The sequence below is a fragment of the Dendrobates tinctorius genome, unplaced genomic scaffold (genome assembly GCF_039654945.1).
Source record: "Dendrobates tinctorius isolate UK_male_01 unplaced genomic scaffold, ASM3965494v1 ptg000022l, whole genome shotgun sequence".
NCBI classification, from domain to species: Eukaryota; Metazoa; Chordata; class Amphibia; order Anura; family Dendrobatidae; genus Dendrobates; species Dendrobates tinctorius.
Window position 1 is genome coordinate 102,146,263 of NW_027361690.1, and position 23,856 is coordinate 102,170,118.

Sequence of the window (23,856 nt, forward strand, 5' to 3'; positions counted from 1 at the left end):
ATAAACAATCGCTAAATATTTTAATAGCAAAAAAAAAATGTTTATTGTAATCGATACATTCCAGATATTGTACTATTGAACGCTTTGGCATTGAGGTTTTCTTCTTTCATGTAATGTTATGCACGTTACCCATGTGAAAACTATTTCAGAAAGCATGAAGGGAAATAAAAAAAAAAAAAAAAAAAAAAAAAAAAAAAAAAAAAAGCAAAAAAAAATCCGAATGTCATTTAAAAGAACACAGTGCGGATAATTAAGTTTTCATTTATTAAACAAAATAAGATTTGCCAATTCTGGATAGCAACCAACGCAATTTTTTTTTAAATTTTTTTAAATTTTTTTTTTTTTAACTCTCTCCTCCCACCCGTTCCCACCATGCCAAAAACACATTACAAAAAAAAAAATATACACTTCATAAGAACTGTACAAAATTAGAAAAGGAGGGTTTTTTTAACCCCCTTTGAAAAAAAAAAAAAAAAAAAAAAGGAAGATAAATGAAAATGCAGATTAAGCGATGAGTATCATGCAAAACAGAAAAGTGAAAATAAAAAAAAATAAAAGTATCGAATAAAAGTAAAATAAACAGGAGAGAAAAAAAAAAAAAAAAAGAGGCCAAAATGGAAGACAACATGATAATGCAAAAGAACTGTTTGGGACACAGAATGTTTGCATACCATTGGATTGTTGTTGTAAATAATGCACTTAATATTCCCAGCTTGAAGCTAACATACAGTAAATAAATATACAGTCTATGGGTTGGCGAGTTCTATTTACTGGTATCCTAGCGCTGAAGCTGACGTTAACCTCTGTCCATAGAGAGCGTATGGGGAGTAGTAAGATCCTGCTGGTAACGAGGGCACAGGGAGACCACTGGGTGTTAGGTGGCTCTTTCCGTACGGATGGTACCTATTTAGTCCCAAAGTGTGGGGACTCCTTAAGGACAGAGACCCCGGCAATGTGGTCGGACTTCCAGGCCCTGTGGGTGGAAGGTGTAGGTGGCAGGAAGCAGCAGAACCCAAACCAGATGTAGGGTAACCAGCCAAAAGTTTGTCAGCCCCAGGCAAAGCTGTGTGTGTCCGTAAGTGGGCAAGAAGTTCTTCTGACGTGGCAAATCTTTTGTCACAAGGTCCACTGGCAGACACCCAGTTGCATATATGGGGGACTGGGTCATTTGGGAGCATAAAGCCATAGGTGTAGAGAGGATGACCAGGCAGGGAAGGAGTGACGCTGGAAGACAACGTGGTGTGCACCGAATGAAGATGACTGGGGTATACCAACGGGTATCCAGACTTGAGGGCCGATGGATCGTGCACACAGGTAGAGCAGCTGCTGGAGCCGAGGTGGGAGGCGTTGTGGTAGCTCAAGCAATACGGGTCCCTGCATAATCCTTGCATGAAAGACGGAGGAGAGGCACCAGTCAGAGGACTGGAGCTTGGTGGTTTTCCTGGCAAACCTAAAGTCCCAGGGAGTTGATTTCCAACCAGGCTTGCTTTGGTGTGATCCAACCCAGGGACAAATTGGGATGGGTATCCAGCATAGGCACCCACGATGGATCCATGATATCCAATGCCAGAGGGTGGAAGAGGGAAGACGGAGTGTCCAGGTTTGTAGGGAGAAACTGGTGCCACATGGCCTGATCCAAGAGATGGTGGCTCAGATTTGCTGATAGGGGTAATATCTCCACTTTGGCTGGACTCGGCACTGGAATTGCTAGTACTAGCTCTTGTGAGACTAGTGTTGGCTTGGGACACATCTGAGCTGATTTTGATGGCTTCCGGTTCTTTTTTGTCTTGGCTTTCGTTAGTTTTAGAGTCACAGTGCTGTCCTGGAGAGCTCACTCTTGATGATGGGGATGGCGCATGAGGAGGAAATGGTTGGCAAGAACCACTGGGCACCCTAAATCCAGCCTTATCAGAACTGCTGCCATTAGAAGAGCTACTTTCCTTCCTGCTCTCTCCTCCCTTCGAGTAGGGCTTGAAGCTGGACTTGTCCTCCAGGGGAGACTCGCCGAGCTTCAGTGAGGATGAACGGCTGCTCTCTTTCTCACTTATCCCGCTGGAAGTCACAGAGTTGAGTTTTGAGGATGGCGGAGGATCCGGCTTTCCGATTTGTGAACAGGTCTGAGCCAGGAGAGCGAGTGGACTCTTCTTGGCATCCAACTACAAATAATAATGAAAGACATATTAGTGGAAATGCAACGAACTGAGAAGAGTCTGGGACGATTGCTAGCTCTTCGGTTCAGGGATCGTACCCGGCACACACATTGTTAAATATCTACGCTGCATCTAAATGCTTCATTCCCTTTCGGCTACGAGTTACGATATTACTCAAAGCCGTGAAGGCAAATTATGTCCCTCTGTAAATTAATTGAGATTCGGGATGACCAAATCGGAGAACGGCCTGAGAAAATATAAACCACATTGATTAAACCTCTCCTATTTTTTTTTTCCATCGCTTCTATTCAACAGAACCCAGCTATTATTTCCAGGCCATAAATCTCGTGAAACTTTATCATTAGGGACTGCCAAGGAATGATTAATGACAGGGGCCCGTGAACTGACTAGGAGGGAAGAGGAGGGGGTGGGGGAGAAGGGAGGTGGGGGGGTGCTGGTGCTATGGGGCGCAGGAGCGAAGGAGGGGGCGGAAGGGGAACGCAAGACAAACCCATAAAGATCAAAAATATAATTTAATTAGAAAGTGGGTGGAAATAAAATATCACAGGAAAACTCAGGAGACGATTAAAAATATGAAAGCCATTAACAATTGATGCAAACAGCAACGTTGTCACCGGCGATGAACCCGCATGCGTTATTAAAATAATAAATAAGATTTGCTTATCGGAAAGCTACGGGAGGGGAAAAAAAAAAAAAAGTAGGGGTTTTCTTAACCCAGTTATGAAATCTCATCTACTGCAGCAGATTGGAAGGACGAGCGAGCAGGAGACGTTATCGATCATTTTACTCTGTGACAAGCGCCTATCATCAGATGACCCAAAGCCGGGGCGGTAAATCACGGGGGCGCAGGAGATGGCACCAAACCAGCGAATTACATCGAAACCCACCGACAGACAGCCCGTAAACGAAACAATTCATCGGAGCGATGACGGGAAAGCCGCAGCCTCACACTGACACTGGCCTCAGATACTTTAATACTTAGAAGCAGCTGTACAATATATATAATATATAATGTATACAGAAGGGTTTTACAAGGAGGCGGCTGATCATCAACCGATCAGTGAATCGTGGTAACGTCCGACAAGCAGCAGACACAATGAATGGGCTTCCTAATCTTGTACATTAAGCCACGTCTTGTAAAGGGGAAACATTACAAAGTCACATAGTACAAGGAATGCAAACACAGCACTCCTAGTAATGAAAGGCTGTGTCTGGCACAAATCAAACATTACTGGGCGTGGAGGGAGCCGATCACAATAGAGACCTCACCGCACTGCCATCACCAGCAACAGGGGTCCGCGCCCCGCAGATGCCCTGCGCTTATAGGGGGTCTGCGCCCCCCAGATGCCCTGCGCTTATAGGGGGTCTGCGCCCCCCAGATGCCCTGCGCTTATAGGGGGTCTGCGCCCCCCAGATGCCCTGCGCTTATAGGGGGTCTGCGCCCCCCAGATGCCCTGCGCTTATAGGGGGTCTGCGCCCCCCAGATGCCCTGCGCTTATAGGGGGTCTGCGCCCCCCAGATGCCCTGCGCTTATAGGGGGTCTGCGCCCCCCAGATGCCCTGCGCTTATAGGGGGTCTGCGCCCCCCAGATGCCCTGCGCTTATAGGGGGTCTGCGCCCCCCAGATGCCCTGCACTTATAGGGGGTCTGCGCCCCCCAGATGTCCTACAGTTATAGGGAATCCATGTCTCCCAGATGCCCTGCACTTATAGGGGTCCATTCCCCCCTAGATGCCCTGCACTTATAGGGGTCCATTCCCCCCCAGATGCCCTGCACTTATAGGGGTCCATTCCCCCCCAGATGCCCTGCACTTATAGGGGTCCATTCCCCCCCAGATGCCCTGCACTTATAGGGGTCCATTCCCCCCCAGATGCCCTGCACTTATAGGGGTCCATTCCCCCCCAGATGCCCTGCACTTATAGGGGTCCATTCCCCCCCAGATGCCCTGCACTTATAGGGGTCCATTCCCCCCCAGATGCCCTGCACTTATAGGGGTCCATTCCCCCCCAGATGCCCTGCACTTATAGGGGTCCATTCCCCCCCAGATGCCCTGCACTTATAGGGGTCCATTCCCCCCCAGATGCCCTGCACTTATGGGGGTCTGGCTTGCACACAGCACCCTAAGGCTCCAGGCTACAGCTTACAAATCCCACAGGAATGGCTGAGCTAAGCCTAATAGGTGACCCAGACACGAAGGCAGGGAGGGCACCATCCACAGGCGGCCCGGCAGCTCTCCTTACCTCTATGGGGCTGACAGGGGTGGAGGACAGGGGCTGCAGGTACTCCGGGTGCAGTAAGTGTCCTGTGTGTGCCGTCAGCATTTTCAGCACCCTGATGGGCAGTCTGTTCGCCTGGCGCAGGGGGTGGCTGGGTGCTAGCGCTGCCAATGGTGCCGCCGCCGGAGAGATGCACTTGTGTGGCTCAGTCTCAGTGTAAGATCCAAGGGGAGAACAGTTCATTTGGAGGAGGGATGTCCAGGGCGCAGAGATCCCCTTGTGCTCCCTTCCCTCCAGCTGGCTGCAAGGCTCTGCCTGCGAGACCCGGCCCACCGCTCTCAACACCACTTCAAAGGCTTGGACCCGGCAGCCAATCACCGGCGCGGGGCGGGAGCGGGGCGGGGCCTGCACGGCGAGGGGAGACGGGATGGGGCTTAACCCTTCCCGAGCTGCAGGAGGAGGGAGGGCGCGTGTGAACCGCGCGGAAGCGGCCACGCACAAACACGCGAGTATACGTCCACGGATACATAACTGCCCACCATGTGTATGTCACGCGCAGGGACAGGCAGGTATATTCACACGAGTGTGCGCTCACTACATGTGGGTAAGAGGGTGTGTGCTGTGCACACGTGTGTATACATGACACACACCCTGTATGTACATATACAAGGAAAGAATGCGCACACACATACATATACACAGACAGGAGCTAGATAAATGGTCACACATGAATATTTAGGGATCAAATCACTGTCTGTACAGAGTGTATATATAAGGAAAGAATGCGCACATACATATACATGAGCTGGATAAATGGTCACACATGAAGGGATCAAACAAATAATACAAGAATATGTTTCTGCACCCCACCCGCCGTCGCGGTGCTAGTGACCGTACCCCGCATAGGCCGCCTCAATAGGACGCGGTCACCATTGTCCAGCACTATGAGGAGTGTGACCGCCTGTCAGTCATATTCCAAGTGATGCTACAAATCACTTGGAATGCGCTTGAATTCCGCACTCCAAAATGTGAGATCGCCGATCGTGGTGGATCGTCCCGGACCATCTTTTGAACGTCGGCCTCCCGCTGGCCATACTCTAGAATACCCGATGCGTTAGAATCTGGACACCATCTTGTATATTATATTGCTGGCTCAGTGGTTAGCATCACCGGCGTCCTGGGTTCAAATCTCACCGAGGACCAGATCTGTAAGGAGTTTGTATCTTCTCCCCGTGTCTGTGCGCCCCAGTAATAATACTCTGTAAGTGCGGTGTAGTTAATGGTGCCATGTAAATGGGTGACGAGAATGATACAAATCCACATGGAGTAGGCTGAAGTGTCTGCTGGCCGGGGTGTGTGGGGGGGTCGGGTGGTGGAGCCACTTGTTGGTCCCATCATACCCCTCCGCCGCCCCACACTTAGGACAGATGAGCCGCCATCTTGAGCCTAGCTTTGCTCCTGATGTGCCCCTGTCTTCTGCATGGATTTGGGGTGAGGGATGCAGATGGGGAGTGTGGTGGCCACATGTGCGCCATGTCCTGTATGAGCCCTGGGCGCAGCGCACACGTGTCCGGCTGCTCATCCATCCTCATCATTGTTCGGTGACTGCGAGGCCTGCGCTCTGACACTGAGCGTTCCCGGTGATTTAGTGCTGCGCTCACATTCTTGCACAGGCCGATCCGGACATTGGATCATCTTTTTCTCTTTGTGTTTTTGGCTCTGATTAGACATTCTCACGGGCTTGATATTTAAACCAGACGTAGGCAACGTGGCTTTTCCGCAGCAGCTGCGATACTACAGGTACCACATATAGTCCGGAAGAGCGTGCTGGGACTTGTAGTGCTACAACCACAAAAGCTGCACGTAATTTATATTTAACCAATTCCTCGTGTTTGTCTAATCGTTTGCGGTCACGATTCCATCAATTAGAACCCTGGAAAAAAATAATTTATAACATTTTCATACTTATTTTTACTTTATTTGTCATTTATTTTATAATAGGTGAAAATGAGCAGATGTAGGTATGTCGTTGTGGTTCGAGTTCTTCCATAATATAAAGCTTCTGCTTATCCACAGAACAGGGGCGGACATAGCATTGGTGCAACCTGTGCAGCCGCACAGGGGTCCAGGATGTAAGGGGGCCGCATCTACCTCCAAAGCAGGCGCAATTGTGCATTATGAGGAATCGTTGCACTGAAAAGGGCCCAGCTATTGTTCTTGGACAGGGGCCCCCTTCTAGTGTCTGCTAGAGCCTCATGAGATAGGACTTACAAGCTTCATAATGGACCAAGAATGTCTGTAGGAGGAACGCCAGTGCCACACAAGACCACTAGGAGGCGCTGCTAATGCTTCTCTAAACTGAAGGTGCAGCACCACTATGGAGTTTACACAGGAAGGCTCCTTAGGTCACATCTTGATGAGCTCATAGCAAGATAAAAAGTAATACGCATCATTGTTTGAATTATTTAAAGGTCTCTGGTAGAGCAGGGGTCAGATTCCTTATCAGTAATTACATGTGATAAATGACTGCAGAGCTTATCTCAGGAGGAGCATGTTGTTTTCTCCTCTCATAATTCATCTTCTGAAGGTTGGTGGAGAGCCACAATGTCTTTTTAAAGATCCCACAATGTGCCTTTGCCGCTTGGTTTATGCTAGTAGACACTTCAGGAATGTTGCATATATATTTATATATATATATATATATACACACACTGTAAACCATATATATCTATAACTAGTTTTCCTTTAAGGACACAGTAAGACGTGTGGATAAGATGACGGTGATCCCAGAGTGACACATGTATTTCTGTGGTGCGATCGCCGTCCGCATTGTAGGGCAGTCCTAAAGGTGTATTCTCGAGTTTGCATGTTGCCCCCTATACATTGGTGGATAAGGGATAACTTCCATTTCCCTAGGCTTCCGTCTCTTCCCGAGAACTAGCGCTCTTCCCCGTGTGAATGGAGCGGTGGTCTCTCATACTTCATTATGGAAGTGCCGAAGACCAGCCGAATGCAGCGCTGAGTGATCTCCTGCGCTCCCGTAAGAATGGATGGAGCGGTAGAGCACACGATTGACCTCTGCTCCATTCACACGGTGCTGTAATGGCCTAGATTTGTCGCATTTTTTCTCTTGTTTTTTCTGCCCAGATTTGTCATAAAACCTGAACGATAATCCTGACGTCTCATGCATACATTGCTTATTTTTGACTTGCAGATTTACCGTAGATCTGCAGTAGCTCAAATCTTTCAGCATTTTTGCTGCAGATTTCACCCATATGAGAAGGAAAAAATCTGCACCAAAAGCACAAGAAAAAAAGGATCTATATTACCCTAAAGAGATGCAGAAATAGTGTAGAAATTTCTGCCCCTAATACTTAACGCGTGCACATACCCTAAGGGTCTTGGGATTGGTTGGGGTCCCAGGGGTGAGACCGCGAGCGATCCAGAAGTTCTGATAGGGGATACTAAAGTGCTTTTAAAAACAATTAATCTCAATAATGGAGGGAGTTTTAATTTGATAGTTTATTGCTTAGTACCTGAGTCCTCGGCGACTGCAGCCCTCTGGACAGTGCTAGTTGGTCTCCTAGTCTAAGAGCGTAGCCCTTCCAGCTTTTTGCTGTAGAGCTTGTGAGCGCTGCGCTGAAGATGGCTGGATCTCTGTCAATGTTTAAAAATATTCAAGAACATCAACCTTTGGGCAGAGTTAGCACAGACCCTGCGCCATATGTGGTTCAGTTCATCGGATTGACGCTGCTGTACAGATCCATGCATGCAGAGCGTACAAGGCCTCCCCCTATTGTATAATACAGAAGTGGCTGAATATAGCATGTAGCATCATGACGTAAAGGACAACTCAAGGGCGTTATTTTAAGGGGAAATGCTCTTTAACTCTTTGTCATCGACCCAGGTCTGCCGCGTGGCGCGGGCTCATAAATATCGCTGTCAGTTTATATTTCCAATATGGATTGGACTTTTGGTTTATTGCGCTTCATTTACAAACAATTCCTTTTATTGTTACATGTCAAGACAAAGCAGCGCGGTGCGTTAAATCCCAGCGCATTTGTTAGCAGCGGACATAATTCACAGGAATTTTAGCCAGGAGCTGCTGTAACAGCGACCATGCTAATAATATACAGGTTGTAAATTCTCAGTGAGAGCTGGCTCAGGCCTATGACATGTGTACATTAATTGTATACAGCGCGTCCATTGCTGCGTAAACACTGCAGGCATGCTGATTTAAGGCCCTGATCTGGACACACTTAGGAAAGAGAAGGACAGCTGCATACCCGCGCACTCCAAAATCCCGCGCACTCCAACATCCCGCGCCACCAACGCCTTTTACTACTAGACAGTTTGATGAAGTCATGGCAATAATCTCCGGATTGTGACAGGACTGGGCAAGATAATTAACCAATTCTGACATTTTTTTGCAGATGGTGACATTTAAAAAAAACAGTTTTTTTTTGAGAGGGACATCATCAGATAGTCGTATCGTAGGACTGCTGAATATTGGGATCCGGTGTGTCCTCAAAATAGAGAGATGCATCAACTTTCTCGTGACTTGTCCCTGTGCTTTGCATGAGCAAGGAAAATGTATTTTTGAACTTACAAAGTGTTTTTAATCAAAGAATTTAAGCAGGGGCTAAATGGACTTTTAAGGCCACGATCGCGCAGTCCGTATTAGGTCAGTATTTTGCATCCGTATTTATAAGCCAAAACCAGGAGAGGAACAATCAGAGGAAAAGTATAATAGAAACACATCACCACTTCTGGATTTATCACCCACTCCTGGTTTTGGCTTACAAATACTGATGTAAAATACTGACTGAATACTGATCGTTTGACCGCGGCCTTATACTTAAAATTGCAAAGTGCTTGTAAAAAGAAGCAACTTTGCAATTTGTGAAGCGGAGATGCCAGCGAACCTGTTGCGGTTCAATGGGTTGGAGTTCGAACTTTGCAATTTACTTCTTATTAAAAATCCTTTTCTTAAAAAAGGAATGGTTTCTTATTTTGTTGTGGTGGCCGGTCTCCTAGGCAAGGAGCACAGTGTTTTCAAGCACTTTGCTCTAATGCTGCTGTGGAGCAGGCTGGGTGGATGAATCCTGCGCTGCCTCAGCTTGCTGCACGAGTAATCCCATTGTATGGGCCAACAATGCAGCCATCCAACTAATCCAAACTATCAGTCATCAGGAGCAACCACCCTTGGGAAGTAGGAAGGCAGGGGAGTTGTGTGCTCCTGAAGATCTATGGTGAGAACAACCCTTTAAAGCAAGCGTTTCCTTACAGCAACCGTTTCCATGCAGCAACCGTTTCCATACAGCAAGCGTTTCCTTACAGCAACCGTTTCCTTACAGCAACCGTTTCCATACAGCAACCGTTTCCATACAGCAAGCATTTCCTTACAGCTACCGTTTCCATACAGCAAGCGTTTCCTTACAGCAACCGTTTCCATACAGCTACCGTTTCCATACAGCAAGCGTTTCCTTACAGCAACCGTTTCCATACAGCAAGCGTTTCCTTACAGCAACCTCTCAGCTTTTTGGAAGTTCATGAAAGAGTAACTTTACATTTATTCTTGTCTAATTTATAAATATCTTCTAGTTGTGAAGGAATCCGATAGTTCTGCTTCTGGGATTGCAGAGCTTCTATACTTCCCCTCAAATATGTTTGCAACAAAGCGTTCAATGCAGATGTGAACAGAGCTTTAGACAAAAAATTAGCTTTGCATAATGGTAAGCATAATCTTTCATGATACATATTAAAAAATACATATCTATAGAAGTATTAGTTTTTTTTGTTGAACCTCTAAAGTGGAGGACTTTACTGTTACAACCACTTCTGATCTACATTGGCAACCCATTTATCTGTGCCTAAGCCTTCCTATTCCAACAAAGTTTCAACTTTCATTTTTCTTTGTTTTTGTTCTGGACTGTGCAATCACTGCCATTTGTATGCTTTAACGGTGTGTGCACACGCTGCGGATTCTGCTGCGGATTTGGCCCTGCAGATCCGCAGCAGTTCCGCAGACATGGTACAGTGCAATGTTAGCCAATGGGATTTCAAATCCGCAGTGCACATGCTGCGGATTTTTCCGTGGTTTTAAATCCGCAGCATGTCAATTCTTTCTGCAGATTCCGCAGCGGTTTGATACCTGTTCCATTGTCCAGGTGTCAATCCGCAGGGGAAAACCGCTGTCAAATCTGCAGGAAAACCGCAGGTCACTTTAACTGCTGTTTTACCTGCAAATCCGCGCGGAAAAATCCACAGGTGAATCCGCAGCGTGTGCACTCACCCTAATAGTTTCCAAATAAGGCAAGTGTGACTGGTGTTGCAAGACTGTTATGCTCTGGCTATATGCCATTACAGAAAATTCTGATCTAGGACCAGAGGGCCTACTGGATCAGCCTACTGGAGCTAAAAAAATGTATCATTAAGATATAATAGCTTACTGTAAATTGCTTTAGCTATTTTCCCCCTGGGAAAAAAACTTTTAATAAGTAACTGTAGTTTTAATTTTTATTTAATAAATCAATAGTACACATGAAAATAAGAAACTTTATAATATATCTTATCACATAAATCCTCTCCTTTATCCTCCTGTAGGATCAATGATCAATTCATAGGTAAAATGTGTATTCAGTCAATGTAGATTTTGACATTACTGAGATAGGAAATGACAATTGGTGCTCATAAATTTCTATAGAGAGGGGAGAATGAGGGAGGAAGTGGAGGAGCTAGAGGCGGATACAGACATTGTGCTGCAGGTTCTCCTGAAACCACAGTTAGAGTTTTCCATAAAACTTTATGAGCACCAACCATCATCTCCTATCTCTGTAATGGTAAATGAAACTCATACTACAAAAACACAAAAACAATGTTTAACGAAGGCAGTACCGAAACGCGCGTTGGAGAGGGCACATAATCCCCTGGGATCTCTGCTGCTCCTTGCATAGGTAGCGGTTTTTCTAATGTTTGCCTGCACTTTGACTGCAAGATTGACATATATATTATAACAATTATCATTTTTGTCGTCTTATACTCCGTTATATGCAGCTATGCCCATGTTGTATGGGCCCCAGTTTTTTACAGCACACATTTTGTGACATATATATTTCCGTCCCCTCACACCTGTTGTTATCCTTTTAATTAATAAACTTTTCTTGTTCATTAATTTGGACTGGTATATTGTCCTTTTCTTCTTATTTATCTCAATAATCGGAAAGTCTGTAATCACTGAAAACACATTTTACTTGGGATTTGAGAATTTTGAGAATGAAATATCAGTCCTGGAGGAGAAAGGAGCAGATTTCTCTAAAGCAATTATTTTTTTAAGTTACAGTTGTGAGTTTTTTTGTGTTCAAAACCTAAAAGTCCTATTTTCTATAGAATCGGTGGACAGCATAAATGTGCCGTACAGCTAGTAATTGGATGTATGGTGACGGGCCTGGCCGGAGGCTGGCAAACTCTTCAATGATAAATAAGTGTGGTTTGGTGTTTCTGGCTTGAGGGGTTAAACCTCGGCCAAATTCTCCAGAAGTTTTGTGAGGGGAAGAGGGGTAAGATGGCACATTACAGCTGGCTGTTAAACCCGCAGCTTTGAAGAGGAGACATCACTCAGAACAAATTGCTCCTCTGTTTGAATACCTTTGCAGGGACATCAGCTCCACAGGCCCATTTATCACCTCCCGGCCTGACAGTTTTATGCTTCCTTTCATTAACTGCTTTGTGAGGGCCTGTAATAATCTGCCCAGAACCTTCTAGAAGAAGCATTTTTGCTCTCCTATACCCTTTCTCTGATGAACAGAAAGAGAGCAGGAAAAATGTAGCCAGTAATCAAATGCCAAGCTTATCCTCACGGCCTACGAATACCGCCAAAGCGGTTAGATATGTATCACCTATCATGCAATATGTGAGTGTCACAACGGGGAAGGCTGGTATTGACTGCGCTTTACATAGCGAGATTGTATATATGAATGAGAAATCAAGATAGAGAAGCATGTACAAGAGCGGATATGGCCAGGGGGAGGGGGGTAGATCGCAGCTCCGGACCAACGACTGAGGAGAAAATACGACAATATGGAGGATAGGATGTCTACACGTGGAGAATATGAAGCCTCCTTTATGCTGGGCGGATATAAATGTTCGTTACTTCCGTAGATAATCACTGAGCTCAGCGGCTCAGGTACAAGGAACTAGCCAATGAGCTCAGAGACTGGCTACAGCGATGATGTTACACCAAGGTAGACGGGACTGGCCAATGAGCTCAGTGCCTGGCTACAGCGATGATGTCACACCAAGGTAGACGGGACTGGCCACTGAGCTCAGTGACTGGCTACAGCGATGATGTCACACTAAGGTAGACGGGACTGGCCAATGAGCTCAGTGCCTGGCTACAGCGATGATGTTACACCAAGGTAGTCGGGACTGGCCAATGAGCTCAGTGCCTGGCTACAGCGATGATGTCATACCAAGGTAGACGGGACTGGCCAATGAGCTCAGTGACTGGCTACAGCGATGATGTTACACCAAGGTAGACGGGACTGGCCAATGAGCTCAGTGCCTGGCTACAGCGATGATGTTACACCAAGGTAGACGGGACTGGCCAATGAGCTCAGTGCCTGGCTACAGCGATGATGTCACACCAAGGTAGACGGGACTGGCCAATGAGCTCAGAGACTGGCTACAGCGATAATGTTACACCAAGGTAGACGGGACTGGCCAATGAGCTCAGAGACTGGCTACAGCGATGATGTTACACCAAGGTAGACGGGACTGGCCAATGAGCTCAGTGCCTGGCTACAGCGATGATGTTACACCAAGGTAGACGGGACTGGCCAATGAGCTCAGTGCCTGGCTACAGCGATGATGTCACACCAAGGTAGACGGGACTGGCCACTGAGCTCAGTGACTGGCTACAGCGATGATGTCACACTAAGGTAGACGGGACTGGCCAATGAGCTCAGTGCCTGGCTACAGCGATGATGTTACACCAAGGTAGTCAGGACTGGCCAATGAGCTCAGTGCCTGGCTACAGCGATGATGTCATACCAAGGTAGACGGGACTGGCCAATGAGCTCAGTGACTGGCTACAGCGATGATGTTACACCAAGGTAGACGGGACTGGCCAATGAGCTCAGTGCCTGGCTACAGCGATGATGTTACACCAAGGTAGACGGGACTGGCCAATGAGCTCAGAGACTGGCTACAGCGATGATGTTACACCAAGGTAGACGGGACTGGCCAATGAGCTCAGTGACTGGCTACCGCGATGATGTTACACCAAGGTAGACGGGACTGGCCAATGAGCTCAGTGCCTGGCTACAGCGATGATGTCATACCAAGGTAGATGGGACTGGCCAATGAGCTCCGTGACTGGCTACAGCGATGATGTTACACCAAGGTAGACGGGACTGGCCAATGAGCTCAGTGCCTGGCTACAGCGATGATGTTACACCAAGGTAGACGGGACTGGCCAATGAGCTCAGAGACTGGCTACAGCGATGATGTTACACCAAGGTAGACGGGACTGGCCAATGAGCTCAGTGACTGGCTACAGCGATGATGTTACACCAAGGTAGACGGGACTGGCCAATGAGCTCAGTGCCTGGCTACAGCGATGATGTCACACCAAGGTAGATGGGACTGGCCACTGAGCTCAGTGACTGGCTACAGCGATGATGTCACACCAAGGTAGACGGGACTGGCCAATGAGCTCAGTGACTGGCTACAGCGGTGATGTTACACCAAGGTAGATGGGACTGACCAATGAGCTCAGTGACTGGCTACAGCGATGATGTCACACCAAGGTAGACGGGACTGGCCAATGAGCTCAGTGACTGGCTACAGCGGTGATGTTACACCAAGGTAGACGGGACTGGCCACTGAGTTCAGTGACTGGCTACAGCGATGATGTTACACCATGGTAGACGGGACTGGCCAATGAGCTCAGTGCCTGGCTACAGCTATGTTACACCAAGGTAGACGGGACTGTCCACTGAGTTCAGTGACTGGCTACAGCGATGATGTCACACCAAGGTAGCCGGGACTGGCCACTGAGCTCAGTGACTGGCTACAGCGATGATGTCACACCAAGGTAGACGGAACTGGCCACTGAGCTCAGTGACTGGCTACAGCGATGATGTCACACCAAGGTAGACGGGACTGGTCACTGAGTTCAGTGACTGGCTACAGCGATGATATCACACCAAGGTAGACGGGACTGGCCAATGAGCTCAGTGACTGGCTACAGCGGTGATGTTACACCAAGGTAGACGGGACTGACCAATGAGCTCAGTGACTGGCTACAGCGATAATGTCACACCAAGGTAGACGGGACTGGCCAATGAGCTCAGTGACTGGCTACAGCAGTGATGTTACACCAAGGTAGACGGGACTGACCAATGAGCTCAGTGACTGGCTACAGCGATGATGTCACACCAAGGTAGACGGGACTGGCCAATGAGCTCAGTGACTGGCTACAGCGATGATGTCACACCAGGGTAGACGGGACTGGCCACTGAGTTCAGTGACTGGCTACAGCGATGATGTCACACCAAGGTAGATGGGACTGGCCAATGAGCTCAGTGACTCGCTACAGCGGTGATGTTACACCAAGGTAGACGGGACTGGCAAATGAGCTCAGTGACTGGCTACAGCGGTGATACACCAAGGTAGACGGGACTGACCAATGAGCTCAGTGACTGGCTACAGCGATGATGTCACACCAAGGTAGACGGGACTGGCCACTGAGTTCAGTGACTGGCTACAGCGATGATGTCACACCAAGGTAGATGGGACTGGCCAATGAGCTCAGTGACTCGCTACAGCGGTGATGTTACACCAAGGTAGACGGGACTGGCAAATGAGCTCAGTGACTGGCTACAGCGGTGATGTTACACCAAGGTAGACGGGACTGACCAATGAGCTCAGTGACCTGCTGCTGTAATGTGATAACCTCTTAGGACCCATTTAGATTGAGCAACTGCTGCTGATAAACCACAACCGATTAGCTACATGCTTGTTTAGACCACACTTCTATGCACACAGATCTATCATTAATATGATCAATCTGTGCACATAGAACATCATATTATCAGCATCACTTCCTATGTACATAGGCGATGTGCTGCCAAGAACTACGATTCTTAATGGCAATCTATCAGCAGGCTTTTAGCTTTGTAGTCTGAGAGCAGCATGATGTAGGGGCTGGGAGCCTGATTCCAGTGATGTGTCACTTATTAGACCGTGTGTTATTTCAATAAAATCATTGTTTTATCAGCTGGAGATTATCACTACAAGACTAGATGTCTCATGCTATCTAGTCTTTCTGCTGTTTTTGCCGAGATATTCAGAACCCGCTTCACTTGGAAGTTTTGTTGAAGAGGCAAAAATGGGAGCAGGAGCCTCTGGGTATGTGAATGGTCTTAGTCCCTGAGGATTGTAGGCCTCCGCTGGAACAGACCCCACCAGCTTCTGGGTGAAGCCGTTAAACTTATAATACATGTTGGCCTTTCTGCTGTGTGTGAACCCACCCCCTCCACTGATTGGCAGCTTTCTGCCTATGCACAGTGTACACAGCTGCCAATCAGTGATGTGGGCGGGGTTATACAGAGCTCAGCATTCAGAGAACTGTTAGATATGCAGCAGAGAAAACACGTATCAAAATGAGAACAAGCAGCCCAGCAAGTGACACATCACTGGAATCAGGATGTCAGCCCCTACATCGTGCTGCTCTTAGATTACATAGCAAAACCTGCTGACAGATTCCATTTAAACAAGCGTAAAATAATCTCACCATATGAACAAGCGTTTTTCTTCTTCAGTGGATGGTTGCTGGCCTTTTTAGACAGGCCAATAATCCGTAAACTAGAGTTCCTCTGAATACTTGATTATCAGTCTGTCTAAATGGGCCTTTGGTCTTTCTCTATGTGAAAAAATGAATCCTGTAGATAGTATACTGTAATAGAGGTACGTTTCTATGAAAACAAGAATAGATGATACTTGTAAAATATGCAATTACTATTATAATTTAATGGTGTGATCAAATTTACAATGACTGCTCCGAGTTATAAAAAGAAGCGTTAAACCAATAATAAGACAAATGTTCATTCTGTGCAGCATTAATCCAGTCCGTTATTCATGGTTTTCGTTCCCTCCTGGCTTCAGCTATTGAAGACAAATGTCCGTTATTTCTATAAAACAACCGCGTTAATTTTGGATTTCTTTGGGATACAGGAAATATGGTGGAGCTACCTCCGGGACACGTCTCCGCCAGTTCAGCAAGTCTGCTCCGAACAATAAATGCATATATTGTGAAATAATAAGACTGGCTGTATTTTTCTTTCTTGTAAAGTTGAGGTCCTCCCTATAATCAATCTTCCTAGCCTGTCATGGACCTGTCAGTATGGACACACTCACAGGGCCCGGTTTTTAACAGAGCTGGAACAAGATTGATTTAATTGCCTCTAAATGAACAGAAGCAGGTCAGCAAGGCCTACAAGAGGCCAGGAAGCAAACATTCCATCTCACAGGGGCGGTGGGAGGCAAACCCATTCCCAAACACGCACCCAGGGGCAGAAAGAGTCACTCTTTTCTTCCAAACAATATTCATCATAAATGGATTATAGATTTCTATTCAATTCTAGACATCGCATTAAATGTTGAATTATCTCCCATGACCCACTACTGCCTGGAGATACATCCCAACACAACCTAGGCCAAAAATTGGTCTGTATACTGGGGCAGTGTCTTCATGTATGCAACGTTTGGGGCAGGTTCCATCAAAAATGTTAGAGAGAATGACAGAACCTAATTGAAGGCTAATGGGGTCAGCATCAGTAGTTTCTTCTGCCACAACTATGAGGCTGTGTTCACACACAGCGTTTTTTAGCGGTTTTTCCAATAAAACCGCTAAAAATATGCTTCCCATTCATTTCTATGCATTTTGCACTTTTTGTGCATACTGCTGCGTTTTTTACCGCGAAAAAACTGCATCGCGGTAAAAAACGCAGCATGCTCATTAATTTTGCGGATTTTTCCGCGTTTCTGGCTATTTCTATGCGTTTTGAAAGCGCGGGAAAAAAACGCATAAAAAACGCGCGTTTTCTGCGCAGAAAACGCGCAGGAACAAAAAAACACGCTGTTTCTGGGATGGGAGTCAGGTTTTTCAGCAGAAATTTTCTGCTACGTGTGCACTTGGCCTGATTCAAATGTGAACAGGGCCATAGCCATACAGTCCATTTGGTTTCTGTCAGGCAGTTAAGGTTTTTTTACACTGGATGGTATTAGGGAAGAGACACACTGGCATATTTCTCCTGCGATAATTGCATCGCACTGAACGGACTGGCCGGCACCTCTCCTGACCTGAGAATGACAGCATGATGGATTACTATGCAGCTGTCAAGCTCAGGTCAGGAGAGCCGACAGCCAGTGCGAGTTTTACAATCCGAAAAATACGGCAGTGTGTCTCTGCCCTTAGATAGAAGTTGGCAACTCTTTTTGGCTACTAGACTGGCTAAAGTAGAAGTTTGTGGTAACAACATTATCCTTAATACAATATTGTGTATCCTTTTTAATATTTTTTTTTAAATAAAAAGCTCAAATAAAATAAAACTTCCAAAAGAAACAAGACTCTTATTTACAACTCTTAGAACCAGCACAGTGCGCTCCCTCCTTCCAATGCAGCCGCCATTTCTCTCAGCTTCTCTGCACACTATGTTGCTCTGGCAATCTGGTGCACATCTGTAACATCAGTCATCCTGGCCACTTAAGCCGGCTCAGGTGGCAAGACCCTGCCTGAGAATTCAGGTAGCTGAAATTTACACCATTCACTGCTCCACTCTGCTAATGTGTGCATATGAATATACCCAGCACTGCTACATCACTGGCCTCTGTTATATGGTTATTCTGTGTCTGGACATACCCAGCTCTACTACATTGTTACTATGCGACCTGACATTCCAAGCTATGATCATAGAATCCTAGAGATGGAAGGGACCTCTTGGGGCATCTTGTCCAACCCCCTGCTCAAAGCAGAATTTGCTCAATCATCCCAGACAGATATCTGTCCAGCCTCTGTTTGAAGAATTCTATGGAAGGAGAACTCACCACCTCTCGTGGCAGCCTGTTCCACTCATTGATCACCCTCACTGTCAAAAAGTTTTTTCTAATGTCTAATTTGTGTCTCCTCCCATTCAGTTTCATCCCATTGCTTCTAGTCTTTCCTTGTGCAAACGAGAATAAAGATGATCCTTCTACAATGTGACAGCCCTTTAGATATTTGTAGACAGCTATTAAGTCTCCTCTCAGTCTTCTCTTCTGCAAGCTAAACATTCCCAAATCCTGCAACCTTTCCTCATAAGACAGGGTTTGCATACCAGTCACCATTCTGGTCTGATGGTTCTGCTACATTGTCACTCTTTGCCTCCAGACATACTCTGCTTTGCTAAATTGCCATTTGTGTGCCTCCGGACATACCCTGCTCTGTTACATCGCTTGTCTTTGTTACATTGTTGTGTGTCTCCTAAGGCTATGTGCACACGCTGCGGATTCACCTGCGGGTTTTTCCGCGCAGATCCGCAGGTAAAGTGACCTGGGGTTTTTCTGCGGTTTTGCCCTGCGGTTTCACACCTCTACTATGTTAAAGGTGTGAAACCGCTGCGGAATCCGCAGAAACAATTGACATGCTGCGGTTTGTAAACTGCAGCAAAACCGCACGGAAAAAAACGCAGCGTGAGCACAGCAGATTTGAAATTCCATAGGCTAACATGGTACTGTACCATCTCTGCGGAACTGCTGCGTTTCCGCAGGGCCAAAAATGCTGCGGAAATGCAGCAGAATCTGCAACGTGTGCACATTGCCTTATAACCCCATTTCTGCTACTTTCTTGGGCTCCTCTATATAGCCACTGAGTGCCTCCTGACATACCCAGCCCTGCTACATCTCTTGGCTCTGCTACATTGTCACTGCATGTTTCCTGATATATTCAGCTGGGTTATATCACTGAACTCTGCTACATTGCTACAGTGAGTCTTTCTACATTTCTGGACTCTGCAAAGTTGCTAGTGCTACAGTGAGTTTTCTAATCTACTCAAATCTGCTACACCACTGAACTCTGCTACTTTGCTTCAGTAAACCACCTGATATAATCTTCTCTACCTCTACTGCTCTAGGTCTCCAGTTGCTTTGCAGTCTACAGTATCATGTAAAATTTTGGGCCCCCCTTGGTAAAATTATAGTTATTGTGAAACGTCAAGCAAGTTGAAGATAAAATAATCTCTAAAAGGCCTAAAGTTAAAGATAACACATTTCCTTTGTATTTAATATATATACAGGGTTTGGACAAAATAATGGAAACACCTAACGTTTTGGCATCATAATCTTCGAACATGTTATAAACATGCAAACCGTGACATATGGTAATGTTTTGCAGTTGATTATTTGTGTTATGTGATATGTGTATGTAAATTAACTGGTTGTTTTGCAGAATTGTAAGAACATTGTTGAGAACCTGATACCAATGGCAGACCTCTCGGATTTTCAAAGAGGCCAAATTGTTGGTGCTCGTATGGCAGGCGCTAGGGTAACAGAAAGTGCCCGAATGCTTGGCGTGTCAAGAGGTAATGTCTCCAAAGTAATGACTGCGTTTCAAAGAGAAGGAAAAACGTCCGCAGCAAAGCACAGGTCCTGCCAAAAGTCGAAGTTGACTGAGAGAGACTGTCGGACTCTAAAGCGAATTGTGAGAGAGGATCGCAAGACCACGGCTCTGAAAATCACTGCTGAGCTCATTGAACACCTACAGAACCCAGTTTCCACGAAAACCGTTAGTCGGGAGCTGCACAAATCTGGATTCCACAGAAGAGCTGCAATTAGAAAACCGCTGCTCTCAATGACAAATGTTTCCAAGCGTTTAGAGTGGTGTAGAAACCTCCAGAATTGGTCCCTCGAGCAGAGGAAACATGAGATATTCTCAGACGAATCATTGTTTACCCTATTTCCGACCTCCGGCCGAGTGTACGTTTGGAGACAGCCGAAAGAAGCATTCCATCCAGACTGCCTTCTCCCAACCGTAAAACATGGCGGAGGTTCTGTGATGATCTGGGGTGCTATATCATGGAAATCCGCCGGGCCAATGATATCCCTTCATGGAAGAATTAATAGCCGAGATTATTTAGGCATTTTGGGCGACCAAGTGCATCCTATGGTTCAAGCACTGTTCCCGGAGGGGAACGCCATCTTTCAGGATGATAATGCACCAATTCATACAGCTAGAATCGTTAAAGCATGGCACGAGGAACATTCTAATGAAGTTGATCATCTCATCTGGCCCCCACAATCCCCAGACCTCAACATTATTGAGCATTTATGGCCGATTTTAGAGATTCAAGTTAGACGTCGATTTTCTCCAAGAACTGGAGGGTGTTTTAACTGAAGAATTGGCTACAATTGCTTTGGAAACAATTCACACCTTGTATGAATCCATATCTCGGAGAACTGAGGCTGTAATCGCCGCAAAAGGTGGACCTACACCATATTAAACTAACTTTTGTTGATGTTTCCAGGTGTTTCCATTATTTTGTCCAACCCCTATATATATATATACAGTCATATGTAAAAGTTTGGGCACCCCTATTAATGTTAACCTTTTTTCTTTATAACAATTTTGGTTTTTGCAACAGGTATTTCAGTTTCATATGTCTAATAACTGATGGACTCAGTTATATTTCTGGATTCAAATGAGGTTTATTGTACTAACAGAAAATGTGCAATCTGCATTTAAACAAAATTTGACCGTTGCAAAAGTATGTGCACCCTTATCATTTTCTTGATTTGAACACTCCTAACTACTTTTTACTGACTTCCTGAAGCACTAAATTGGTTTTGTAACCTCATTGAGCTTTGAACTTCATAGCCAGGTGTATCAAATCATGAGAAAAGGTATTTAAAGTGGCCACTTGCAAGTAGTTCTCCTATTTGATTCTCCTATGAAGAGTGGCATCATGGGCTCCTCAAAACAACTCTCAAATGATCTGAAAACAAAGATTATTCAACATAGCTTTTCAGGGGAAGGATACAAAAAGTTGTCTCAGAGATTTAACCTGTCAGTTTCCACTGTGAGGAACATAGTAAGGAAATGGAAGAACACAGGTACAGTTCTTGTTAAGCCCAGAAGTGGCAGGCCAAGAAAAATATCAGAAAGGCAGAGAAGAAGAATGGTGAGAACAGTCAAGGACAATCCACAGACCACCTCCAAAGACCTGCAGCATCATCTTGCTGCAGATGGTGTCACTGTGCATCGGTCAACAATACAGCGCATGCATAACGTCTTTTTGTATGACCAAACAACTCAATCTTTGTTTCATCAGTTCACAGGACCTTCTTCCAAAATGTAACTGGCTTGTCCAAATGTGCTTTTGCATACCTCAGGCGACTCTGTTTGTGGCGTGCTTGCAGAAACGGCTTCTTTCGCATCACTCTCCCATACAGCTTCTCCTTGTGCAAAGTGCGCTGTATTGTTGACCGATGCACAGTGACACCATCTGCAGCAAGATGATGCTGCAGGTCTTTGGAGGTGGTCTGTGGATTGTCCTTGACTCTTCTCACCATTCTTCTTCTCTGCCTTTCTGATATTTTTCTTGACCTGCCACTTCTGGGCTTAACAAGAACTGTACCTGTGTTCTTCCATTTCCTTACTATGTTCCTCACAGTGGAAACTGACAGGTTAAATGTCTGAGACAACTTTTTGTATCCTTCCCCTGAAAAGCTATGTTGAATAATCTTGGTTTTCAGATCATTTGAGAGTTGTTTTGAGGAGCCCATGATGCCACTCTTCATAGGAGAATCAAATAGGAGAACTACTTGCAAGTGGCCACTTTAAATACCTTTTCTCATGATTTGATACACCTGGCTATGAAGTTCAAAGCTCAATGAGGTTACAAAACCAATTTAGTGCTTCAGAAAGTCAGTAAAAAGTAGTTAGGAGTGTTCAAATCAAGAAAATGATAAGGGTGCCCATACTTTTGCACCGGTCAAATTTTGTTTAAATGCAGATTGCACATTTTCTGTTAGTACAATAAACCTCATTTGAATCCAGAAATATAACTGAGTCCATCAGTTATTAGATATATGAAACTGAAAAAAACTGTTGCAAAAACCAAAATTGTTATAAAGAAAAAAGGTTAACATTAATAGGGGTGCCCAAACTTTTACATATGACTGTATATATATATATATATATATATCAGACGTTTCCTGTAGTTCTTGACCAAGTTTGGACACACTGGAGCAGGGATTTTGTCCCACTCCTCTATACAGATCTTCTCCAGATCTTTCAGGTTTCGGGACTGTCGCTGGGCAACAGTGTGTTTTAGGTCCCTCAAATGATTTTCTATGGGATTCAGGTCTGGAGACTGGCTAGTCAACTCCAAGACCTTGAAATTCTGCTTACGAGCCACTCCTTAGTTGTCCTGGCTGTATGTTTCAGGTCATTGTCATGCTGGAAAACCCAGCTATGACGCATCTTCAATGCTCTTACTGAGGGAAGGAGGTTGTTGGCCAAAATCTTACAATACATGACCATATCCACCCTCCCTTCAATACAGTGCAGTAAACCTGTGCCCTTTGCAGAAGAGCACCTCCAAAGTATGATGTTTCCCCCATCATGTGTCATGGTTGGGATGGATATCTTGGGGTTGTAGTTACCTCTCTTCTTTCAAGAACACAGCGAGTGAAGTTGATACTAAAAAGATCTATTTTAGTCTCATCTGACGACATGACCTCCCATGCCTCCTCTGGATCATCCAGATGCCCATTGGTGAACTTCAAATGTTTCCTCACCAAGCTGATTGCCTCTTGTCCTGTATGCCATTCCAGCCTTGTGCAGGTCTATAACTTTGTCCCAGGTGTCCTTAGACAGTTCTTTGCTCTTGCCCCTGTTGGAAAGATTGGAGTGTGATTGATTGAGTTTGTGGACAGGTGTCTTTTATACAAGTAATGACTGAGATCAGAGTAGGAGAGTTTCTTAAAGAAAAACTAATAGGTCTGTGAGAGCCAGAATTCTTGCTGTTTGGTTGTTGATAAAACACTTATTTCATGCAATGAAATGCAATTTAATTATTTACAAATCATACAATGTCATTTTCTATTTTTTTTATTTTTAGATTCTGTCACTCACAGTTGAAGTGTACCTAGAATAAAAATTACAGACCTCTCCATTCTTTGTAGGTGGGAAAATTTGCAAAATCGGCAGTTAATCAAATATTTTCCCCAGCATACTTTGCCTAAAATACAAAGGAAATGTGTCATGCTTAACTTTAGGCCTTTTAGAGATCCTTTCATCTTCAATTTTCTTAACTGGTCACAATAACAGTAATTTTGACCAGGGGTGCCCAAAGTTTTATATGCCACTGTATATAGCCAACATAATTTCAAGCAGACCACATTGCTGCATGAATGTCATCTGTCCATGCT

At 45.5% G+C, this 23,856-nt stretch overlaps 1 protein-coding gene across 1 annotated transcript; it reads right to left on the reverse strand.

The window, feature by feature from the left end:
- Positions 1 to 245: 245 nt before the first annotated feature.
- Positions 246 to 4,725, reverse strand: ZNF703 (zinc finger protein 703). The gene is made up of 2 exons (XM_073569037.1): positions 4,411 to 4,725; positions 246 to 2,156 (listed from the first exon to the last, which is right to left on the reverse strand). Exons 1-2 carry the CDS (start codon positions 4,627 to 4,629, stop codon positions 768 to 770), a joined length of 1,608 nt encoding a protein of 535 aa, XP_073425138.1. The 5' UTR covers positions 4,630 to 4,725; the 3' UTR covers positions 246 to 767.
- Positions 4,726 to 23,856: the final 19,131 nt, after the last annotated feature.